The 22,517-nt window shown below is 42.5% G+C and overlaps 1 protein-coding gene across 1 annotated transcript in view; it reads left to right on the top strand.

The window, feature by feature from the left end:
* Positions 1–22,517, top strand: part of LOC143293130 (uncharacterized) — a 53,830-nt gene that overhangs the window by 1,828 nt on the left and 29,485 nt on the right. Inside the window, exons 3-11 of the mRNA XM_076604046.1 lie at positions 2,794–2,968; positions 3,626–3,700; positions 9,882–9,966; positions 13,360–13,472; positions 14,620–14,746; positions 15,832–15,950; positions 17,735–17,891; positions 19,961–20,091; positions 22,108–22,281. Of these exons, the coding sequence (XP_076460161.1) occupies positions 2,794–2,968; positions 3,626–3,700; positions 9,882–9,966; positions 13,360–13,472; positions 14,620–14,746; positions 15,832–15,950; positions 17,735–17,891; positions 19,961–20,091; positions 22,108–22,281 (1,156 nt within the window). The remainder of the gene's footprint in view (positions 1–2,793; positions 2,969–3,625; positions 3,701–9,881; positions 9,967–13,359; positions 13,473–14,619; positions 14,747–15,831; positions 15,951–17,734; positions 17,892–19,960; positions 20,092–22,107; positions 22,282–22,517) is intronic.

The raw sequence follows: 22,517 nt of genomic DNA, 5'->3' as shown, positions 1-22,517 counted from the left end.
TAATACGCTGATCTGCCACTACAGTGTTTGTCAGGTATAATATGCTGATCTGCCACTACAGTGTTTGTGAGGTATAATACACTGATCTGCCACTATAGTGTTTGTCAGGTATAATATGCTGATCTGCCACTACAGTGTTTGTCAGGTATAATACACTGATCTGCCACTACAGTGTTTGTCAGGTATAATATGCTGATCTGCCACTACAGTGTTTGTCAGGTATAATACACTGATCTGCCACTACAGTGTTTGTGAGGTATAATATGCTGATCTGCCACTACAGTGTTTGTGAGGTATAATATTGATCTGCCACTACAGTGTTTGTCAGGTATAATACGCTGATCTGCCACTACAGTGTTTGTCAGGTATAATATGTTGATCTGCCACTACAGTGTTTGTCAGGTATAATATGCTGATCTGCCACTACAGTGTTTGTCAGGTATAATATGCTGATCTGCCACTACAGTGTTTGTGAGGTATAATATGCTGATCTGCCACTACAGTGTTTGTCAGGTATAATATTGATCTGCCACTACAGTGTTTGTCAGGTATAATATGCTGATCTGCCACTACAGTGTTTGTCAGGTATAATATTGATCTGCCACTACAGTGTTTGTCAGGTATAATACACTGATCTGCCACTACAGTGTTTGTGAGGTATAATATTGATCTGCCACTACAGTGTTTGTGAGGTTCTGGGTCTGAATCCTGCTTTCACTCTTTCTTCCAAGTTTGACTGGAAAATCAAACTGAGCCTCTAGTCATTCAGATGAGACAATGAACCAAGGTCCCGTGAGTAGCATGAACTTGGCACACTGAAGAAGAACCCATGGCAAAATAAGGTTTGCCCTCTGGCAAAATTCTGTAACCTTTTATGGTCATCGAGACCGCGAGCTATTGAGTGGAACTATTGACTGTATCAGGGGCTCAGCATAGGAGGGCAGGGCCCAATCCTCTCTTTCCACTGTTTTAACCTTTCCCTGCTTGAGTCAGATACCCATTCATGTCCAGGTAGAGTGTGTGAAGTGGAGAAAAGTGCCTTCCACAGGACACAACATATTGCAGAATCAATCTTGGCTCTGTACTTGGAGCAACCGGACACGTTTTGTAACAGAGTATTTTATTTGTAATGTGTGCATCATATTCTGTTATCTTATGTATGATTATATGTTCAGTCCCCTTTATTTTCTTTTATATTTAGTTATTTATTTATTCATGTTCATTTCATTTTCTTCTTCTTCTTCTTCTTCTTCTTTTTGCTGTTGCCGCTGTTGTTGTTGTTACATTATTTCTTTTTAGAATTATTCTCTGATTTGGCCTTTATGCTGTCTGCATCACTGAGCACAAAATGTATAGTGTGATCTTGTGCAGTGTTCAGCATATATTTATTATGAATTATTATGAATTGATGCACTTTTAAATGTGGGAGCATGCTAGGACTCTGTGTTGGTCTGTACATATGATACCTGTGCTGCTTTACGTGATGTCTGTTTATCAGCAAACATGTCAGCAGTTTCTCTTTTAGAGATAATAAAGTATACTTCTATCTTGTATCATTGTAGCATTGTAAAATATTAGATTATGAAAATATATTTATGTCTATCAGCACTAGTTAAAAAAAAAAAAAGCTTTGGGGCATGACATATATGGTAAGTAGTAATTATCATATATTAGTCAGTGTATAATTTGAATACTGATTTTTTAAATTTAAAAATCAACAACTGTACTTCCAACAATGATAAAAATACAATTTGAGAAATCAATGTTTAGTGCTGTATTAGCGTCCTGAAGGAAAAGTATATATTGAAATGCAGAAACCATGCTTGGTGAGATGTCTCACAATCAGTAAGCTCCTCAGACATCTTCTTGGTGACATGTCTCACAATCAGTAAACTCCTCAGACATCTTCTTGGTGACATGTCTCACAATCAGTAAACTCCTCAGACATCTTCTTGGTGACCTGTCTCACAATCAGTAAACTCCTCAGACATCTTCTTGGTGACCTGTCTCACAATCAGTAAACTCCTCAGACATCTTGGTGACATGTCTCACAGTCAGTAAGCTCCTCAGACATCTTCTTGGTGACCTGTCTCACAATCAGTAGACTCCTCAGACATCTTCTTGGTGACATGTCTCACAATCAGTAAACTCCTCAGACATCTTGGTGACATGTCTCACAATCAGTAAACTCCTCAGACATCTTGGTGACCTGTCTCACAATCAGTAAACTCCTCAGACATCTTGGTGACCTGTCTCACAATCAGTAAACTCCTCAGACATCTTGGTGACCTGTCTCACAATCAGTAAACTCCTCAGACATCTTGGTGACATGTCTCATAAACAGTAAACTCCTCAGACATCTTGGTGACCTGTCTCACAATCAGTAAACTCCTCAGACATCTTGGTGACCTGTCTCACAATCAGTAAACTCCTCAGACATCTTGGTGACCTGTCTCACAATCAGTAAACTCCTCATACATCTTGGTGACCTGTCTCACAATCAGTAAACTCCTCAGACATCTTGGTGACATGTCTCACAATCAGTAAACTCCTCAGACATCTTCTTGGTGACATGTCTCACAATCAGTAAACTCCTCAGACTTCTTCTTCTTCTTCCATCATGGGCTGTGACTCCCAGGTTCACTTGTATAAATTAATTTACAAATAGGCTTTTATGTATGTCAGTTTTTACCCCGCCATGTAGGCAGTCATACTCTGTTTCCGTGGTGTCATTGGAAGTTGACTGGGAGCAACTGAAGAGAATTTTTAATGGTTATCATTTTGTGCAATCAGCGGCGAGAGTGGGTCGGGCAAGACTCACTATGCCATGTCAGCGCTGCATCAGCTGTACTGTGCGGCGGGGGGAGGGCCTGGGACGGATGCCTTCAAGTACCTGTCTGCTGCTGTCACGGTGCTGGCTGCGCTCACCTCTGCCGCCATCCCGTCCAACCCAGACAGCTCTTGTATGGTGAGGGGGTGTGCTTTGTTGGCTTTGAGGAGTTTGATATTTTTACCGTCACCATCATCATCATCATCATAATCTTCATCATCATCATCATCATTAATCTTCATCTTCATCAACATCATCATCATCTTCATCATTATCATCATCATCATCATCATCATCTTCATCATCATCATCATCAGTATTTTTATTAACATCATTATGATGTTGCTCTTTGTCACAACAGATTTCTCTGTGTGGAATTCAGGCTGCACTCGCCAGGGAGAGCATGTCACTACAGTACTTTTTCTGCCTGCAAATTTATTTGTTTTCCTCTTAAGTGGATTTTCCTTCAGGGACAAACCTTTTGTTGCCATGAGTTCTTTTATGTGTGCTAAATGCATTCAGCATTCGGGAACTCGGGTTTATTGTCTCATCCAAAATTCTGTGTGTGTGTGTGTGTGTGTGTGTGTGTGTGTGTGTGTGTGTGTGTGTGTGTGTGGTGTATAAAAGTATGGTGTGTGTGTATGTGGTTTATGTGTGTATGTGAACATGTGTGTGTGTAAGTGTGCACGAATAAAAGCCGAACATCCTTGCAAGCTTGTTGTAGCTGAGGCAGTGATTGAAAACAGAATACACACTTCTCCAAATGTACAGTTTCTGATCATGCTCTTGTTGCAGGGCATGTACATGGAGAACCTGACATCAGACTGTGTCATCTACCGCACCAGAATTCACTGTCTTTTCATGGACCAGGTACATATAATTCTTTGTATTGTATTATATTGTATGTACTGTATTGTATTACATTTGTCACAACATATTTCTCTATGTGAAATTTTGGCTGCTCTCCTCAGTGTCACCCTTGTCATTACAGTGTAGCGCCACCCTTGTCATTACAGTGTAGCGCCACCCTTGTCATTACAGTGTAGTGTAGCGCCACCCTTGTCATTACAGTGTAGCGTCATTACAGTGCAGCGCCACCCTTGTCATTACAGTGCAGCATCATTACAGTGCAGCACCACCCTTGTCATTACAGTGCAGCACCACCCTTGTCATTACAGTGTAGCGTCATTACAGTGCAGCGCCACCCTTGTCATTACAGTGCAGTGCCACCCTTGTCATTACAGTGTAGCGTCATAAACAGTGCAGTACCACCCTTGTCATTACAGTGCAGCGCCACCCTTGTCATTACAGTGCAGCGCCACCCTTGTCATTACAGTGCAGCGTCATTACAGTGCAGCGCCACCCTTGTCATTACAGTGCAGCGCCACCCTTGTCATTACAGTATAGCGCCACCCTTGTCATTACAGTGTAGCGTCATTACAGTGCAGCACCACTCTTGTCATTACAGTGCAGTGCCACCCTTGTCATTACAGTGCAGCGCCTGCAACACCACCCTTGTCATTACAGTGCAGTGCCTGCAACACCACCCTTGTCATTACAGTGCAGTGCCTGCAACACCACCCTTGTCATTACAGTGCAGCGCCACCCTTGTCATTACAGTGCAGTGCCACCCTTGTCATTACAGTGCAGTGCCACCCTTGTCATTACAGTGCAGTGCCACCCTTGTCATTAGAGTGCAACACCACCCTTGTCATTACAGTGCAGCACCACCCTTGTCATTACAGTGCAGCGCCACCCTTGTCATTACAGTGCAGTGCCACCCTTGTCATTAGAGTGCAACACCACCCTTGTCATTACAGTGCAGCGCCACCCTTGTCATTACAGTGCAACACCACCCTTGTCATTACAGTGCAGTGCCACCCTTGTCATTACAGTGCAACACCACCCTTGTCATTACAGTGCAGTGCCACCCTTGTTATTACAGTGTAGCGTCATTACAGTGCAGTGCCACCCTTGTCATTACACGTCATTACAGTGCAGTGCCACCCCCACCCCCACCTCCTTTTTTCTGCCCGCATGTGTATATTTGTTTATCAAAGTGGATTTTTCTACAGAATTTTGCAAGGGACAATCCTTTTGTTGCCGTGGGTTCTTTTACATGCTCTAAGTGCATGCTACACATGGGACTTCAGTTTATTGTATCATCAGAAGGAGAAGCGTCCAGACCACCTCTCAATTTCTTGTGGAAGAAGAGAAAATACTCGTGAGAAGGGAGTTTGATCCTGTGCTCAGATTGTCTGGCTTCATTGGTAGATGTGTTACCATGAGGCCAGCACATTGGTAGATGTGTTACCATGAGGCCAGCACATTGGTAGATGTGTTACCATGAGGCCAGCACATTGGTAGATGTGTTACCATGAGGCCAGCACATTGGTAGATGTGTTACCATGAGGCCAGCACATTGGTAGATGTGTTACCATGAGGCCAGCACATTGGTAGATGTGTTACCATCAGGCCAGCACTTGTCTGGCTTCATTGGTAGATGTGTTACCATCAGGCCAGCACATTGGTAGATGTGTTACCATGAGGCCAGCACTTGTCTGGCTTCATTGGTAGATGTGTTACCATCAGGCCAGCACATTGGTAGATGTGTTACCATCAGGCCAGCACATTGGTAGATGTGTTACCATGAGGCCAGCACTTGTCTGGCTTCATTGGTAGATGTGTTACCATGAGGCCAGCACTCCATGTGGATATGAAATAACCAGACCAAATAAGTTTGATTCCTTTTTTGTTAATTTCCCTTTTACTTTGTTCCCCTGTCTCTTCAGGGATCAGGTTGATATAACTGTTTGATATTGAATAACAAGAAAAATTGTTGTGTGGTTCACCTTGTGTTAATCTCCCCGTCACTTTGTTCCCATTGTCTGTTCAAGGATCAGGTCGATATAACTCTTTGATATTGAATAACAAGAAAAATTGTTGTGTGGTTCACCTTGTGTTAATCTCCCCGTCACTTTGTTCCCATTGTCTGTTCAAGGATCAGGTCGATATAACTCTTTGATATTGAATAACAAGAAAAATTGTTGTGTGGTTCACCTTGTGTTAATCTCCCCGTCACTTTGTTCCCATTGTCTGTTCAAGGATCAGGTCGATATAACTCTTTGATATTGAATAACAAGAAAAATTGTTGTGTGGTTCACCTTGTGTTAATCTCCCCGTCACTTTGTTCCCATTGTCTGTTCAAGGATCAGGTCGATATAACTCTTTGATATTGAATAACAAGAAAAATTGTTGTGTGGTTCACCTTGTGTTAATCTCCCCGTCACTTTGTTCCCATTGTCTGTTCAAGGATCAGGTCGATATAACTCTTTGATATTGAATAACAAGAAAAATTGTTGTGTGGTTCACCTTGTGTTAATCTCCCCGTCACTTTGTTCCCATTGTCTGTTCAAGGATCAGGTCGATATAACTCTTTGATATTGAATAACAAGAAAAATTGTTGTGTTGTTCACCTTGTGTTAATCTCCCCGTCACTTTGTTCCCATTGTCTGTTCAAGGATCAGGTCGATATAACTCTTTGATATTGAATAACAAGAAAAATTGTTGTGTGGTTCACCTTGTGTTAATCTCCCCGTCACTTTGTTCCCATTGTCTGTTCAAGGATCAGGTCGATATAACTCTTTGATATTGAATAACAAGAAAAATTGTTGTGTGGTTCACCTTGTGTTAATCTCCCCGTCACTTTGTTCCCATTGTCTGTTCAAGGATCAGGTCGATATAACTCTTTGATATTGAATAACAAGAAAAATTGTTGTGTTGTTCACCTTGTGTTAATCTCCCCGTCACTTTGTTCCCATTGTCTGTTCAAGGATCAGGTCGATATAACTCTTTGATATTGAATAACAAGAAAAATTGTTGTGTGGTTCACCTTGTGTTAATCTCCCCGTCACTTTGTTCCCATTGTCTGTTCAAGGATCAGGTCGATATAACTCTTTGATATTGAATAACAAGAAAAATTGTTGTGTGGTTCACCTTGTGTTAATCTCCCCGTCACTTTGTTCCCATTGTCTGTTCAAGGATCAGGTCGATATAACTCTTTGATATTGAATAACAAGAAAAATTGTTGTGTGGTTCACCTTGTGTTAATCTCCCCGTCACTTTGTTCCCATTGTCTGTTCAAGGATCAGGTCGATATAACTCTTTGATATTGAATAACAAGAAAAATTGTTGTGTGGTTCACCTTGTGTTAATCTCCCCGTCACTTTGTTCCCATTGTCTGTTCAAGGATCAGGTCGATATAACTCTTTGATATTGAATAACAAGAAAAATTGTTGTGTGGTTCACCTTGTGTTAATCTCCCCGTCACTTTGTTCCCATTGTCTGTTCAAGGATCAGGTCGATATAACTCTTTGATATTGAATAACAAGAAAAATTGTTGTGTGGTTCACCTTGTGTTAATCTCCCCGTCACTTTGTTCCCATTGTCTGTTCAAGGATCAGGTCGATATAACTCTTTGATATTGAATAACAAGAAAAATTGTTGTGTGGTTCACCTTGTGTTAATCTCCCCGTCACTTTGTTCCCATTGTCTGTTCAAGGATCAGGTCGATATAACTCTTTGATATTGAATAACAAGAAAAATTGTTGTGTGGTTCACCTTGTGTTAATCTCCCCGTCACTTTGTTCCCATTGTCTGTTCAAGGATCAGGTCGATATAACTCTTTGATATTGAATAACAAGAAAAATTGTTGTGTGGTTCACCTTGTGTTAATCTCCCCGTCACTTTGTTCCCATTGTCTGTTCAAGGATCAGGTCGATATAACTCTTTGATATTGAATAACAAGAAAAATTGTTGTGTGGTTCACCTTGTGTTAATCTCCCCGTCACTTTGTTCCCATTGTCTGTTCAAGGATCAGGTCGATATAACTCTTTGATATTGAATAACAAGAAAAATTGTTGTGTGGTTCACCTTGTGTTAATCTCCCCGTCACTTTGTTCCCATTGTCTGTTCAAGGATCAGGTCGATATAACTCTTTGATATTGAATAACAAGAAAAATTGTTGTGTGGTTCACCTTGTGTTAATCTCCCCGTCACTTTGTTCCCATTGTCTGTTCAAGGATCAGGTCGATATAACTCTTTGATATTGAATAACAAGAAAAATTGTTGTGTGGTTCACCTTGTGTTAATCTCCCCGTCACTTTGTTCCCATTGTCTGTTCAAGGATCAGGTCGATATAACTCTTTGATATTGAATAACAAGAAAAATTGTTGTGTGGTTCACCTTGTGTTAATCTCCCCGTCACTTTGTTCCCATTGTCTGTTCAAGGATCAGGTCGATATAACTCTTTGATATTGAATAACAAGAAAAATTGTTGTGTGGTTCACCTTGTGTTAATCTCCCCGTCACTTTGTTCCCATTGTCTGTTCAAGGATCAGGTCGATATAACTCTTTGATATTGAATAACAAGAAAAATTGTTGTGTGGTTCACCTTGTGTTAATCTCCCCGTCACTTTGTTCCCATTGTCTGTTCAAGGATCAGGTCGATATAACTCTTTGATATTGAATAACAAGAAAAATTGTTGTGTGGTTCACCTTGTGTTAATCTCCCCGTCACTTTGTTCCCATTGTCTGTTCAAGGATCAGGTCGATATAACTCTTTGATATTGAATAACAAGAAAAATTGTTGTGTGGTTCACCTTGTGTTAATCTCCCCGTCACTTTGTTCCCATTGTCTGTTCAAGGATCAGGTCGATATAACTCTTTGATATTGAATAACAAGAAAAATTGTTGTGTGGTTCACCTTGTGTTAATCTCCCCGTCACTTTGTTCCCATTGTCTGTTCAAGGATCAGGTCGATATAACTCTTTGATATTGAATAACAAGAAAAATTGTTGTGTGGTTCACCTTGTGTTAATCTCCCCGTCACTTTGTTCCCATTGTCTGTTCAAGGATCAGGTCGATATAACTCTTTGATATTGAATAACAAGAAAAATTGTTGTGTGGTTCACCTTGTGTTAATCTCCCCGTCACTTTGTTCCCATTGTCTGTTCAAGGATCAGGTCGATATAACTCTTTGATATTGAATAACAAGAAAAATTGTTGTGTTGTTCACCTTGTGTTAATCTCCCCGTCACTTTGTTCCCATTGTCTGTTCAAGGATCAGGTCGATATAACTCTTTGATATTGAATAACAAGAGAAATTGTTGTGTGGTTCACCTTATGTTAATCTCCCCGTCACTTTGTTCCCATTGTCTGTTCAAGGATCAGGTCGATATAACTCTTTGATATTGAATAACAAGAAAAATTGTTGTGTTGTTCACCTTGTGTTAATCTCCCTGTCACTTTGTTCCCATTGTCTGTTCAAGGATCAGGTCGATATAACTCTTTGATATTGAATAACAAGAGAAATTGTTGTGTGGTTCACCTTGTGTTAATCTCCCCGTCACTTTGTTCCCGTTGTCTCTTCAGGGATCAGGTTGATATGAACTCATGGATACTGAATAACAAGTAGAAATGCTGAATGATTTATTTTTTTTTTATTAATCTCTCCATAACTTTCTCCCTCCCCCCTCTTCCCCCTTGCATTCATCTTCATCTGGCTAAAATTCGTTTTGCTGCCCAAGTATCACTACAAGAGAAGGCAACACTACCACCTCACCATGCTTTACAAGATCATTAACAGCATGGTTGACATTGATGTATCCCAATGTTATTATTCCCATTATGTGAAATATCAGAGTAAATAATGTTGGGGTTTTTTGGGTGGGAGAGAGGGGTATTTGGGGAGGGAGGGGGGGTTCTTTCCCTAAAACTGAACCATATTTGTGACCCCCCCCCCACCCCCCCAAATAACATAAGTTAGAAATGAAAAGATAACTACAATGATGGAGGAAGTGCAGTAGGGCAAGATGTGCAGCAAGACAGACTTTCACACAGACAGGCATAATAGACAGTGTAAACAAGGCAAGAAAAACAGGATCCAGTACAACTGACTGAAAATGTATATATATAAAAAAAGGGGGCGGGGGGATGGGGTCAGATGATAAATTTTGAGAGACTGTAACTGAGAGATGTGGATTCATTTCAGGCAAGAGTGACAAACGTGTCACTGGGGGAGAGAAATTACCACATCTTTTACTACATGCTGGCTGGGTTAACTGCTGAAGAAAGAGGTATGTATGGCAAACCTAAACACCACCCACAAGCTGCAGGTATGCCCCTCACTCTAAAGATGAAATTCCATAGATCTGAAAAACCGATGCAAAATTTGCAGCAAACTTCACACTGAAATAAAGTTTTAAAAATTGCACCAACATTTTGTTACTTCATAAATTCATAGTCCTGAATTTCACACAAGCTGTGCTGTGAAACTTTTCTTTCACATGAGGGAGGGAAACTTTTGATTTCAAATTTGACCAGTTTGTGTGCAGATCCCTTCTTGGCTGAGGCAGTGTTTTATGAGGTCCCCCTCTACCAAGTCCATTGTTTGAACAAAGTCTCCCATGTTAGCTGCATGTATTTCTTGAATAGATCTTCCTCAAAACAAAGCCGCTGAATCGGGTTGTTGCAAGCGCACAGCTGCTGCCTGTGCTTCAAAATGTTGTTCACTCAATACTCATACTCTTCCTCTTTGGATCATATTTCTTCTTCCTTTGTAACAGGACATCATTCAAAATGGTTTCATTTGGACACAAATCACAAAAAAAGATAAATAAATGAATAAGCGTCTTTCAAAGAAGTGTCCATGTTTAACATACAAAACAAAAATCAGCAAACGGCCAGTTATGGTAGCACGGTGTCTGATGCAAAAGACTGATGACTATCAGTCAGTTATGGTTGCACAGTGACTGATGCAAAAGACTGATTATGGATGGGTGGAATAGCCAAATGGTTAAAGCATTGACTTTAAATCTGAGGGTCCCAGGTTCGAATCTCGGTAACGGCGCCTGGTGGGTACAGGGTGGAGATTTTTCTGATCTCCCAGGTCAACATATGTGCAGACCTGCTAGTGCCTGAACCCCCTTCATGTGTATATGCAAGCACAAGATCAAATGTGCACGTAAAAGATCCTGCAATCCATGTCAGCGTTCGGTGGGTTATGGAAACAAGAACATACCCAGCATGCACCCCCCCCTCCCGAAATCGGAGTATGGCTGCCTACATGGTAGGGTAAAAACGGTCATACACGAAAACCCCACTCATGTACATACGAGTGAACATGGGAGTTGCAGCCCACGAATGAAGAAGAAGAAAAGACTGATTACAAGCAGACAATTACGGTAGCACAGTGACTGATGTAAAGACTGATTACAAGCAGACAATTACGGTAGCACAGTGACTGATGTAAAAGACTGATTACAAGCAGACAATTACGGTAGCACAGTGACTGATGTAACAGACTGATTACAAGCAGACAATTACGGTAGCACAGTGACTCATGTAGAAGACTGATTAAAAACAGACAATTATGGTAACACAGTGACTGATTTAAAAGACTGATTACAAACAGACAATTATGGTAGCACAGTGTCTGATTTAAAAGACTGATTGCAAGCAGAAAATTACGGTAGCACAGTGACTCATGTAGAAGACTGATTACAAGCAGACAATTACGGTAGCACAGTGACTCATGTAGAAGACTGATTACAAGCAGACAATTACGGTAGCACAGTGACTGATTTAAAAGATTAATTACAAGCAGACAATTACGGTAGCACAGTGACTCATGTAGAAGACTGATTACAAGCAGACAATTATGGTAACACAGTGACTGATTTAAAAGACTGATTACAAACAATTATGGTAGCACAGTGTCTGATTTAAAAGACTGATTACAAGCAGACAATTACGGTAGCACAGTGACTCATGTAGAAGACTGATTACAAGCAGACAATTATTGTAGCACAGTGTCTGATTTAAAAGACTGATTACAAACAGACAATTATGGTAGCACAGTGACTGATGTAAAAGACTAATTACAAGCAGACAATTACGGTAGCACAGTGACTCATGTAAAAGACTGATTACAAGCAGACAATTACGGTAGCACAGTGACTGATGTAAAAGACTAATTACAAGCAGACAATTACGGTAGCACAGTGACTGATGTAAAAGACTGATTACAAGCAGACAATTACGGTAGCACAGTGACTGATTTAAAAGATTAATTACAAGCAGACAATTACGGTAGCACAGTGACTGATGTAAAAGACTGATTACAAGCAGACAATTACGGTGGCACAGTGACTCATGTAACAGACTGATTACAAGCAGACAATTATGGTAGCACAGTGACTGATGTAAAAGACTGATTACAAGCAGACAATTACGGTAGCACAGTGACTGATGTAAAAGACTAATTACAAGCAGACAATTATGGTAGCACAGTGACTGATGTAAAAGACTAATTACAAGCAGACAATTACGGTAGCACAGTGACTCATGTAAAAGACTAATTACAAGCAGACAATTACGGTGGCACCGTGACTGATGCGATGGACTCAGGACTGGCTGAGCAGGGTTTGAACACAACTATCAATGTGAATGGTTTGGTTTACTCAGCTTTTGTCCAAAGGTGAACGTGTCGCATGCTCTTTGTAAAAAGATTGTTCAGTGGAGAGTCATTTATGTCCAGGACACACTTTGTTACAAAGTCATTCTGTTTTTCATAAAACTCAATGTTATGGATGCAAAAAACGAGGAAAAAATTATGAACCCACTTGGGAGAGGAGAAGTTGTGTACTTCGACTCGTAGAGTCTTCAAAGCAACTTGTTTTTTGTACCCTGTTTTGAAAGAACCCAGGCAGTCAAACCTTTTTTTATACTCATTGTCACGGAGTCATTCTGTTTTTCATAAAACTCAGTGTCACGGAGTCATTCTGTTTTCATAAAACTCAGTGTCACGGAGTCATTCTGTTTTCAGGAAAATCAGTGTCACGGAGTCATTCTGTTTTTCACGGAGTCATTCTGTTTTTCATAAAACTCAGTGTCACGGAGTCATTCTGTTTTTCACGGAGTCATTCTGTTTTTCATAAAACTCAGTGTCATGGAGTCATTCTGTTTTCAGGAAACTCAGTGTCACGGAGTCATTCTGTTTTTCACAGAGTCATTCTGTTTTCAGGAAAATCAGTGTCACAGAGTCATTCTGTTTTCAGGAAACTCAGTGTCACTGAGTCATTCTGTTTTTCATAAAACTCAGTGTCACAGAGTCATTCTGTTTTCATAAAACTCAGTGTCACGGAGTCATTCTGTTTTTCATAAAACTCAGTGTCACAGAGTCATTCTGTTTTTCATAAAACTCAGTGTCACAGAGTCATTCTGTTTTCATAAAACTCAGTGTCACGGAGTCATTCTGTTTTCATAAAACTCAGTGTCACGGAGTCATTCTGTTTTCAGGAAACTCAGTGTCACGGAGTCATTCTGTTTTCATAAAACTCAGTGTCACAGAGTCATTCTGTTTTCAGGAAACTCAGTGTCACAGAGTCATTCTGTTTTCAGGAAACTCAGTGTCACGGAGTCATTCTGTTTTCAGGAAACTCAGTGTCACAGAGTCGTTCTGTTTTCAGTGAAACTTCACCTAGCAGGCCATTCCCTCCACAGTCTCCGTTACCTTGGTAACAGCGCTGAGGTGCACACTCGGACGAATGCTGAGGACAAAATGCTGTTTGAAGCTTGGAAGGTATTGGGGGTGGTGGTGGTGGTGGTGTCTGTTGTCTTGTTTGTGACGTTCAGATTCTACAACCTTTAGACTGTAATGTTGGCTGTCATTGTTGACATTAATCAGCATGGTGTGTGCAGTGTTTGGGGCAAAATCCAAATGGAATAAAACAAGTGACCAAAGCAGAGAAGTGGGGAAGAAAAAAACAACAAACGTTTAACAAGTTTTCACACCTCCATCCAGGCCAGCTCAGTGCAGCAGTCTATTTTGTACCCCCATTGTTTTTTGGTTTTTTTTACCCTAATGTAAAACTTGGCTAGTCCAGTTCAAGCCCTGGGGTCTGTATCAACTAGCCTGCAGTGACCCTGAGGTTAAACTTCAACTAGTCAGGACTGGCCCCCTCCCCCACCCCCTGGCCCCATTGCTGGATTTTACCCCCACCCCACCCCCTTTGTAATGGATGGGGTAGTCATTTTAGGTTCAACAGAAGTGATGCCAGATGTAAATTTGGCCCAGTTAGAATCAATTGAAGCTGTTCAAGCACATGGGGAGTGGGAGGGGTGGGGGGAGGTCAGTAAAGGCTAGCCCAGAATGACCCCTATCCTTTTTCAGTAGCTTGATATAACACATAAAGGGGGTTATTCCCAACTAGAGGGGTAGCGATGGGTCGATCAAAATGACTCTGGTTAACCCTGAAAAATGAAATCAAACTGCAGGGTAGTTTGATGGTGTTAGACCAGCGATGGCAGCAGTTCTTTGGGCCAAGCCCTGTCCAGCACAGCCCTGGAAATCATTCAGTAACAGGTGATAATAAAGATAATGATAATATATATAGGTACTTATATGGCACAAGCTCCCATGCAATGGCCTGTAAATGCCTCACTTCAAACAAAACAGATAGTGCACAGTGGATCACAACAGCAAATGATGGCAGGAAAAAAACCCTCTCTCTCTCTCCCTCTGTGTGTGTGCGTGTGCGTGTGTGTGTATGGGTGCACATATGCATTTGTAGAAAATTTGTGCTCAACACCGACCATTGTGTATTGTGTTGTGTGCATATGTGTGGGCATGCATGCATGTGTATGTGTGGGTAAATGTATGTATGTGTGTGTGAGTGTGCATACATGTACATGTGTGTGTGTGTGTGTGTGTGTGTGTGTGTGAACAGAGTGCGCTGGCAGTGGTGGGCATTCCTGTGTGGGACGTGCTGCGGGTGTTGGCAGCAGTTCTCTTGCTGGGAAACATCCACTTTGAGGACACTGCTGGTTTGGAGCTGGAACTTGTCAGCAATAATGGTCAGTGGTCATAATGGTCAGTGGTGCTCTGTGTGTCTGTGTGTGTGTGTGTGTGTGAGGGTGGGGGTGGGCTGTGGGGACGTGTGTGGGTGGGAATTATGTGTGTGTGTGTTTGAGTGTGGGTGTGTGCAGGTATGTGTGTGAGGGGCTGGGGGGGTTTCTGTGTGTGTGTATGTGTGTGTGTGTGTGTGTTTCTGTGTGTGTGTGTGTGTGTGTGTGTGTTTGTTTGAGTACAACACAACACAAACCAACACAACACAACACAACACAACACAACACAACATAACAAAACACATCACTGAGACAGCTGACATGTGGGATGTCAAAATCCCAGAGGACCAGAGAATGGAAGCAGTGTGAAAAATGAAAGAGAGAAAGAAACATGTTCAAAAAAAGAAATAAACTGACATGAAACTTATGTTGATGATTGCTATTACTGACATGAAACTTATGTTAATGATTGCTATTGCTGACATGAAACTTATGTTAATGATTGCTATTACTGACATGAAACTTATGTTAATGATTGCTATTACTGACATGAAACTTATGTTAATGATTGCTATTACTGACATGAAACTTATGTTAATGATTGCTATTTCAGCTTGAAGTGGTGAGATCAGAAATCCATCGGGAATGCATGCCCTTGGAGCTTTGGCCATGTGTGTTGTGTGGATGTGTGTTGAGTTGTGTCATGTGTGTTGTGTTGTGTCATGTGCATTGTGTGGATGTGTGTTGTGTCATGTGTGTTGTGTTGTGTCATGTGTGTTGTGTGGATGTGTGTTGTGTCATGTGTGTTGTGTTGTGTCATGTGCATTGTGTGAATGTGTGTGTGTTGTGTCATGTGCATTGTGTGGATGTGTTGTGTTGTGTCATGTGCATTGTGTGGATGTGTTGTGTTGTGTCATGTGCATTGTGTGGATGTGTTGTGTTGTGTCATGTGCATTGTGTGGATGTGTTGTGTTGTGTCATGTGCGTTGTGTGGGTGTGCGATGTGTTTTGTCATGTGCATTGTGTGGATGTGTTGTGCTGTGTGTGGCAGAGATGAAAGCGGTGGCAGCATTGCGTTGTGCTGTGTGTGGCAGAGATGAAAGCGGTGGCAGCATTGCTGGGAGTGCCAGGTGTGTCTCTGTACCGAGGCTTCAGCACCAGAACGAGGGACTCGCACGGACAGCTGTGTCACACCATCACTGATGCTCAGTCGGTCAGTAGGGGCTGTGGGCGTGTTTCACTTGTTTGATTGTCAGTCAGGTCAGTAGGGGCTGTGGGCCTTGTTTCACTTGTGTGGTTGTCAGTCGGTCAGTAGGGGCTGTGGGCCTTGTTTCACTTGTTTGGTTGTCAGTCAGTCAGTAGGGGCTGTGGGCGTGTTTCACTTGTTTGGTTGTCAGTCAGTCAGTAGGGGCTGTGAGCGTGTTTCACTTGTTTGGTTGTCAGTCGGTCAGTAGGGGCTGTGGGCGTGTTTCACTTGTTTGGTTGTCAGTCAGTCAGTAGGGGCTGTGGCTTGTTTCACTTGTTTGGTTGTCAGTCAGTCAGTAGGGGCTGTGAGCGTGTTTCACTTGTTTGGTTGTCAGTCAGTCAGTAGGGGCTGTGGGCGTGTTTCACTTGTTTGGTTGTCAGTCAGTCAGTAGGGGCTGTGGGCCTTGTTTCACTTGTTTGGTTGTCAGTCGGTCAGTAGGGGCTGTGAGCGTGTTTCACTTGTTTGGTTGTCAGTCAGTCAGTAGGGGCTGTGAGCGTGTTTCACTTGTTTGGTTGTCAGTCGGTCAGTAGGGGCTGTGGGCCTTGTTTCACCTGTTTGGTTGTCGGTCAGTAGGGGCTGTGGGCCTTGTTTCACTTGTGTGGTTGTCAGTCAGTCAGTAGGGGCTGTGGGCGTGTTTCACTTGTGTGGTTGTCAGTCGGTCAGTAGGGGCTGTGGGCCTTGTTTCACTTGTGTGGTTGTCAGTCAGTCAGTAGGGGCTGTGGGCCTTGTTTCACTTGTTTGGTTGTCAGTCGGTCAGTAGGGGCTGTGGGCCTTGTTTCACCTGTTTGGTTGTCAGTCAGTCAGTAGGGGCTGTGGGCGTGTTTCACCTGTTTGGTTGTCAGTCAGTCAGTAGGGGCTGTGGGCCTTGTTTCACCTGTTTGATTGTGGAGATACGTGTTTGCTTTTTGTGTTGGTGGTTTTGGGTGAAGCGTGGCTGTGCGTTGTGTTGAAACCTTTGGATTCAATGATTGGAGTGTTTGTGTGCGAGCGTGTGTGTGTGTGTGTGTGTGTGTGTGTGTGTTGTTTGTTTGTGTGTGTGTGTGTGTGTGTGGATGTGTGTTTTTGTGTTTGTGTGTGTGTGAAGGTATGTGTGTGTGGGGGTATTTGTGTGAGAGTGTGTGCATGTGGTTTTGTATCTTACTCTTGTAACATTAAAAAAAAACAATTATATATACTTTATATGTAAGCATTACTCTTGTAACATTAAAAAAAACAATTATATATATTTTATATGTAAGCATATGTTCTGTCCAGCACAAGTTGTCCACATTTTAAGTCTTCCAAAAGAAATAGGTGTATGTTCTATCATGCTGGAATTGTTGACATAAGTAAGAAGCTTCAGCCAGTACTTTTTGTTGTAAAAGAAAGAATTATTTTGTTGCCATGTGTCCATTAACATGCACTAAATGTATGCCATACACGGGACCTCAGTTTATCAACTGATCCAGAAGACTAGCATTCAAACCACCATTCAAAGTCTAGTGGAAAAGGGTGGTTGAGGGGGGAGAAATCCCAGTCTGTGTACAGGACTCAAACCTGCAGACACTGGCTTTCTAGTCTGGTGCGTTGCCACTCGGCCAGTTTTCTACCAAGCAAGCAAACCCTTGTCAAGTGATCTTTAACATGATGAAGGTGTTCTTCTGAAGGAAGAAGGAGAAGAAGAACACATGGACACTTGCTTCCTGGTTGGGCCCATTTACTGCTAGGCCATTTCCCCGGCAAGCGTGTTCCAGCTTGCACATTCTGTCCAGGCCAACGCCAGTCTGGACGGCCTGGCACGCGCGCTGTACTACCGCATGGTGGGCGCCGTTGTGCGGAGGGTGAACAGCTCCAGGCGCGGCAGCTCGCACTGCACGCAGAGCACAGGGAGCCAGGAGTCCAGGGCCAGCAACGTCAACGTCAACAACGGTGCGTGGTGTGAGGATTCCTCTGCTTTGTCCTCTTCACTGCGAGATGCTCAGAGAAACGGCTTGCAGCCAGGAATGTTGAACAGTGGTAACAACAAAGACAGTTGAAATAATAATAATGATGATAATGATAACAATAGCAATAACAACGATAATGATGATAATGATAACAATAGCAATAACAACGGTAATGATGATAATGATAATAATAGCAATAACAATAGTCATGATGATAATGATAACAATAGCAATAACAACGGTAATGATGATAACAATAGCAATAACAATGGTCATGATGATAACAATAGCAATAACAACGGTAATGATGATAATGATAACAATAGCAATAACAATGGTAATGATGATAACAATAGCAATAACAATGGTCATGATGATAACAATAGCAATAACAACGGTAATGATGATAATGATAACAATAGCAATAACAATGGTCATGATGATAATGATAACAATAGCAATAACAACGGTAATGATGATAACAATAGCAATAACAATGGTAATGATGATAATGATAACAATAGCAATAACAATGGTAATGATGATAACAATAGCAATAACAATGGTAATGATGATAACAATAGCAATAACAATGGTAATGATGATAATGATAACAATAGCAATAACAATGGTAATGATGATAATGATAACAATAGCAATAACAACGGTAATGATGATAACGATAACAATAGCAATAACAACGGTAATGATGATAATGAAAACAATAGCAATAACAACGGTAATGATGATAACAATAGCAATAACAATGGTAATGATGATAACAATAGCAATAACAACGGTAATGATGATAATGAAAACAATAGCAATAACAACGGTAATGATGATAACGATAATGAATTGCTTTTGTTTTGCTGATTTTTCTAAGTAGATTGAGTAAATATGCTATTGTTTGAATTATTAGTGAGTATTACAATTAAACATTAAACTTTAAGCAAATGGAAAGTCAGTTGATAATATTAACTATTAAACTATCATGTGAAAAAGAGAGAAATGTTTTTTGCAAACGAAAATGATGTGCACTTTCCCAAGGCTTGTAATTGATTGTTTTGGTGTCAGATGTTTTTTTAAAAAATTTTTATCTTCCAGAGCTTTCATGGATCTACACTGTTCACATTTCTACCATCTCTGTTGGTGTTTATCCAGTAGCTTCCCACCACCAGTCATGGTCTTCATCAGGTAGATTTCTTCTTTCTTCTTCTTCTGGTTTGTCAGCTGGACACCCCAGTCTTCAGGATGAAGGCAGATGTACACTGCACAGCCCTGGAGTTTCCAGGGCACTGGAGTTGGGTCGGGTCAGTACGACATGGAGTTTAGTGTGTTTAGGCAGTTGTGGCCAGTCCTGAGTCTGAACACTGACACCCGTTCCCACTTTGTCAGCAGATAGTAGGGGTCTGTCCTTTTGTGGCATGGATGCTGTTGTCATCCACTTCTTCTGTTGCTTGGCCTTGAGGATGGTCTTTACCACAGAGTAGCTGGTGGACCTATCCACATCTTGTGTAGTGCCTTCTTTCACAAGGGAGTCAGCAGTCTTGTTGCAGGGAGTGGGAACGACAGCATGGCTCCTGCAAAGGGAGGTAAGAGTGAAGGACAGAGCCCAGTCCTCTTCGTTCACCACTTAACTTACCCTGACTGAAGTCAAGTACCCCATTCCTAACCGGGTGGAGTTCACCACTTAACTTACCCTGACTGAAGTCAAGTACCCCATTCCTAACCGGGTGGAGTGAGGAAAATCAGAGTACAGAGCCGTTCCCAAGGACACGACATCATGCTGAAACGGGGCCTGGAACCCTGATCACTGGTGAACACTGGATCACAGGTACAGCACCTCATCACTTCGTCCACAGCTCCTCCTTGATAGCGTTGTCTGGTGAGCTTCCTCTTGGAGACAAGTACAGCACCTCATCACTTCGTCCACAGCTCCTCCTTGATAGCGTTGTCTGGTGAACTTCCTCTTGGAGACTGGAAAAGACAGCTTTCCAGACGTGCGGGGGTGTTAGGTATTTCTTCTCATTCTGTAAATGGTGTTTCCAGGAAAGTCGTGGACGTCAGAGCAGAACAACCACAAGCCTTCCCTGCCATCCTACCTGGGGAGCGATGGTACGCGAGGTTGTTCCGAGGGTTTCTTGGGTGTTCTTGACCTCTACGGGTTCAATCAGGCAGAGGTGAGAGTGAAAAATCATCTGGGGAAAATCATCTAAGTCCTGTCTAAATAACTCCACTGAACATAACCAACTTAGCAACATTCCATATTTCTGATCCAGTTTCACTTCACATAACCTTCTCAGTTGCATGTGGCATAGATCAGATTCCTTTTTGTGTTGTAAAAATTAGAAAATTATGGGATATGGGAAAAATCTCCACCCTTAACCCACCAGACTCCAATATTAGGTATCAAACCCAGGTCCCTGGGATTGGAAGTCTGTTGCTTGAACCATTCACCTAGTGCACCCAGATTTAAAACATTTATTTCATTTTATTCATTGATATTGATGATTGTTGTTTATTAGTGATACTTATATATTGCCTTCCTTTGATCAATCAGAGACCAAACTCTAAGTGCTTTACAAACACAGTCATTTGCACAACAGGCTGCCTGCCTGGGTACAGCCCATTGACTGCTGCCTTTAGGCGCTGACCATTCATTTCCTGAGTCATTCAGTCAGGCTGTCAATTAATGCTCACACATACACGTATATGTAAGAATGGACTTTTCTTCAGGCCTCAAACCTTGATCACCTGGTGTGTTTCACGTCCCAACGCCTTACTGATTCTGCACACCTGTGTTTTGCAGGTGAACACTGCATCACAAGTCCCAACGCCTTACTGATTCTGCACACCTGTGTTTTGCAGGTGAACACTACATCACAAGTCCCAACGCCTTACTGATTCTGCACACCTGTGCTTTGCAGGTGAACACTACATCACAAGTCCCAACGCATTACTGATTCTGCACACCTGTGTTTTGCAGGTGAACACTACATCACAAGTCCCAACGCCGTACTGATTCTGCACACCTGTGTTTTGCAGGTGAACACTACATCACAAGTCCCAACGCCTTACTGATTCTGCACACCTGTGCTTTGCAGGTGAACACTACATCACAAGTCCCAACGCATTACTGATTCTGCACACCTGTGTTTTGCAGGTGAACACTACATCACAAGTCCCAACGCCTTACTGATTCTGCACACCTGTGCTTTGCAGGTGAACACTACATCACAAGTCCCAACGCATTACTGATTCTGCACACCTGTGTTTTGCAGGTGAACACTACATCACAAGTCCCAACGCCGTACTGATTCTGCACACCTGTGTTTTGCAGGTGAACACTACATCACAAGTCCCAACGCCTTACTGATTCTGCACACCTGTGCTTTGCAGGTGAACACTACATCACAAGTCCCAACGCCTTACTGATTCTGCACACCTGTGCTTTGCAGGTGAACACTACATCACAAGTCCCAACGCCGTACTGATTCTGCACACCTGTGTTTTGCAGGTGAACACTACATCACAAGTCCCAACGCCGTACTGATTCTGCACACAGCACCTGTGTTTTGCAGGTGAACACTACATCACAAGTCCCAACGCCTTACTGATTCTGCACACAGCACCTGTGTTTTGCAGGTGAACACTACATCACAAGTCCCAACGCCTTACTGATTCTGCACACAGCACCTGTGTTTTGCAGGTGAACACTACATCACAAGTCCCAACGCCTTACTGATTCTGCACACAGCACCTGTGTTTTGCAGGTGAACACTACATCACAAGTCCCAACGCCGTACTGATTCTGCACACCTGTGTTTTGCAGGTGAACACTACATCACAAGTCCCAACGCCGTACTGATTCTGCACACAGCACCTGTGTTTTGCAGGTGAACACTGCATCACAAGTCCCAACGCCTTACTGATTCTGCACACCTGTGCTTTGCAGGTGAACACTACATCACAAGTCCCAGCGCCGTACTGATTCTGCACACAGCACCTGTGTTTTGCAGGTGAACACTACATCACAAGTCCCAGCGCCGTGCTGATTCTGCACACCTGTGTTTTGCAGGTGAACACTGCATCACAAGTCCCAACACTGTACTGATTCTGCACACCTGTGTTTTGCAGGTGAACACTGCATCACAAGTCCCAGCGCCGTGCTGATTCTGCACACCTGTGTTTTGCAGGTGAAGGGACTGGAGCAGTTGTGCAGCAACCTGTGTGCGGAGGCCATGCAGCACTACTACAACAGCCACATGTTCCGCGGCCCCATCAGCGCCCTGAGTGACGAGGGCCTGTCGCAGCCGGTCGACGTCCAGTACTTCAACAACACGCCTGTCATTCAGCTCATTTCCGCCCAGGTCAGCGGCCAGTTTTCCTCCTTTAACGTTTTTTTAGTTTGAGTGACGTGTAATGTCAGTGTGTGCATGTGCGCATCTGTGTGCACATGCTTGCATTTGTGAGGTACATGTGTGTGTGTGTGTGTGTTTTTGCATGTGTGTGTGTGCCCGTACGTGTGTGTGTGTATTAGTGAAAGGAAAATATGCAACAAAAGAAAAAGGATCAGTTAGAACAATGCAGTCAACATCCTGTCAAT

The sequence above is a fragment of the Babylonia areolata genome, chromosome 18 (assembly GCF_041734735.1).
Source record: "Babylonia areolata isolate BAREFJ2019XMU chromosome 18, ASM4173473v1, whole genome shotgun sequence".
NCBI classification, from domain to species: Eukaryota; Metazoa; Mollusca; class Gastropoda; order Neogastropoda; family Buccinidae; genus Babylonia; species Babylonia areolata.
Note: the sequence above shows the minus strand (reverse complement) of the source record. Positions and strands in the feature narration are given on the sequence as shown.